At 35.3% G+C, this 2,207-nt stretch overlaps 1 protein-coding gene across 1 annotated transcript; it reads left to right on the top strand.

Moving 5' to 3' along the window:
- On the top strand, nt 1–2,207 carry LOC144085008 (galactose-specific lectin nattectin-like). The gene is made up of 7 exons (XM_077613941.1): nt 1–5; nt 122–184; nt 293–320; nt 421–506; nt 759–893; nt 1,740–1,836; nt 2,024–2,207. The coding sequence occupies exons 2-7, from the start codon at nt 122–124 to the stop codon at nt 2,098–2,100; spliced, it is 486 nt and encodes a 161-aa protein (XP_077470067.1). The 5' UTR covers nt 1–5; the 3' UTR covers nt 2,101–2,207.

The following is a 2,207-nucleotide window of genomic DNA, read 5'->3' on the forward strand; positions in this document are numbered from 1 at the left end:
TAAAGGTAAAGTTGAAATTCTGCTTTTTAAACTCAACTACCTATATTCCTTCCCTTTTCCATGCATACATTGGAACATGACTGTAAATCTGATATTGACCGCATGTTCTGTTTCTGTGCAGATGGCAGTCGCTCTCCGCTCGTTTTTCATCCTTTGTGGAATTCTTGGATTTTTGACTGGAGCCGTAAGTGAATCTCACCTGTAGAATTAAAAAAAAAAAGTTTTCTCTTTGCTATTTTTGTGTGTGGAACATTTCTGCAATCTGTTCATATCATGTTTTCCTTCTTCACAGTATTCTAAACCAGCAAAGTGTGCGCATGGTTGGTATCCCAATACTCAAAACAACAACAACAAAATTCTTTGTTCGGTCAGAGTGAGTTTTATTTCTCTTTTACTTCTAAAACACTCATTGCGTTGCAGAAAATTGCTGTCCAAAAGGTTGGACTCAATTGAATGATCGCTGTTTCCTCTACCAAGACAAGAAAATGCAGTTTGCAGATGCAGAAGTATGGAAAATATTTACACAGTTATTGTGTTTAAGTGCTAGACATGCTTTTGAAAGCAGTTTGTTGATTACTATAACTGTTTTTTTATGATGATGGATGAATCTCAATTAGGGGTGACCACGACAGTAGAATTTGAGTTTGATTTATTTGTCTCCTGCTCCCCCCCCAATCGTAAAAACTAAACTCCCCTGAAGATGAATGAATGCTTCCTCATTTTTACCACCTTTTTTTCTTTCTCTTTTGTTCTTGTAGCACATCTGCCAAATTCTTGGTGGGAATCTGGCCTCAGTCCACAGTGAATTGGAATATTCGCTAGTTATTGCATTAATTCGGGAAAACTCAGGCTCTCGTGATGACGTTTGGCTTGGACTAAATGAGGCAATAGAGGTAAAGCACACCGTTGTTCTTAAAACAACATCTCATCCTAACTACTTGACAATTCAAACAAACAATAGATAGTACATATGCTTCAGAACCCACTTTGCAGTGCTGCTGGTTATTAGAAGCACTGTGCAAAGGAAAGTTTTTATGTATTTATTTAACCAGAAATCCAAGTCAATTTCCAACCCTAAATACATTTCCGCACGCATTTGACTTGGTAAAGACAAAACTAATGGTAAACTGCGCCAAGAGTGAGCAATAAGTGATGATACGTTCGGGTCATGTGGGTGTCGGAATTCAAAGTCTGGTTATTTCAGAATTTAGGTTGCAAATGAGTGAAAAAGGATTTGCAACCAATACATTTAAAAAAAAAGATTCAAAATGTGAGAATCACATACATAAACAAGCACTTATAATTCATAGGAGTATTACAATTAATCTGAATCGACACATGAAATCTGTATTCTGCTAAGTTTAACATCAATCTTTTAGATATACATTTTTTTAAATGAATATTTTTCATTCAAATGTCTGAAATGTTTAAACAAAAAATATCAAAATTGCTCTGTAAGTTTTATTGCTTGGGACAAACTGGAAGTGATCATGTGAAATGTGGGCTATGATTTCATCTTGTCCCAGTCATTCCTCTGATTTAAATGTAATTATGCCAACATTAAACCAGAGTGTTCAGCTAAGAAAACATTTACATTTTAATTTCACACCCATTGTGTTGTGGTTTGGGACCAAAAGTATAATACGTAATTGTATCTATAGACCAATATAGACTGTTCATGAATGCACTTGCCTTTTAATGTAACTAAATGAATAAAAAATATGATCTTTGACTTACAGTACAAAACCCCCTGCTGGACTGATGGCTCAATTGTCGATTTTACTGCCTTCAATTATGACTCTCATCGCGGCACTTGCTTTGAAATTGATTTCAGTGGTAAATATTCTTGTATTTTGGGTGGGGAAACTTATATTATTATTTCTTTTATCTTCTTTGATCTGTCTGAATCTTCTACTGCTAATTTGGTGGGGTGGATCATGAGTAATGGAAAATATATATGCCCATTGAATTGTTGAGGGTTTTCGTTGTCATTATTGATTTTGTATTTGTGTTTCTTTTTCAGATCTTCTCTGGGACAATGCACACTGTGGTATCGTCAACAGATTTGTTTGTGCCAGAGATGCTGAATGTGGCTACTGAGCTTCACTCCCGCCATCATGTCAAAATATTATTCATAGAGCATGCTAACAAATCTCTCATTTACTAATTGGCAGCAGTAAAAAAAAAGAAAAAGAAAAAAACCAGCA

This window comes from Stigmatopora argus, chromosome 1, assembly GCF_051989625.1.
Source record: "Stigmatopora argus isolate UIUO_Sarg chromosome 1, RoL_Sarg_1.0, whole genome shotgun sequence".
Taxonomy (NCBI): Eukaryota; Metazoa; Chordata; class Actinopteri; order Syngnathiformes; family Syngnathidae; genus Stigmatopora; species Stigmatopora argus.

Bases quoted from the DNA above. Each gene is read 5' to 3' on its own strand.
- LOC144085008 (XM_077613941.1), top strand. From the start codon at position 122: ATGGCAGTCGCTCTCCGCTCGTTTTTCATCCTTTGTGGAATTCTTGGA. The intron at 321-420 runs GTTGGTATCCCA...ATTGCGTTGCAG, and splicing joins ACCAGCAAAGTGTGCGCATG to AAAATTGCTGTCCAAAAGGT. The intron at 894-1,739 runs GTAAAGCACACC...TTTGACTTACAG, and splicing joins GACTAAATGAGGCAATAGAG to TACAAAACCCCCTGCTGGAC.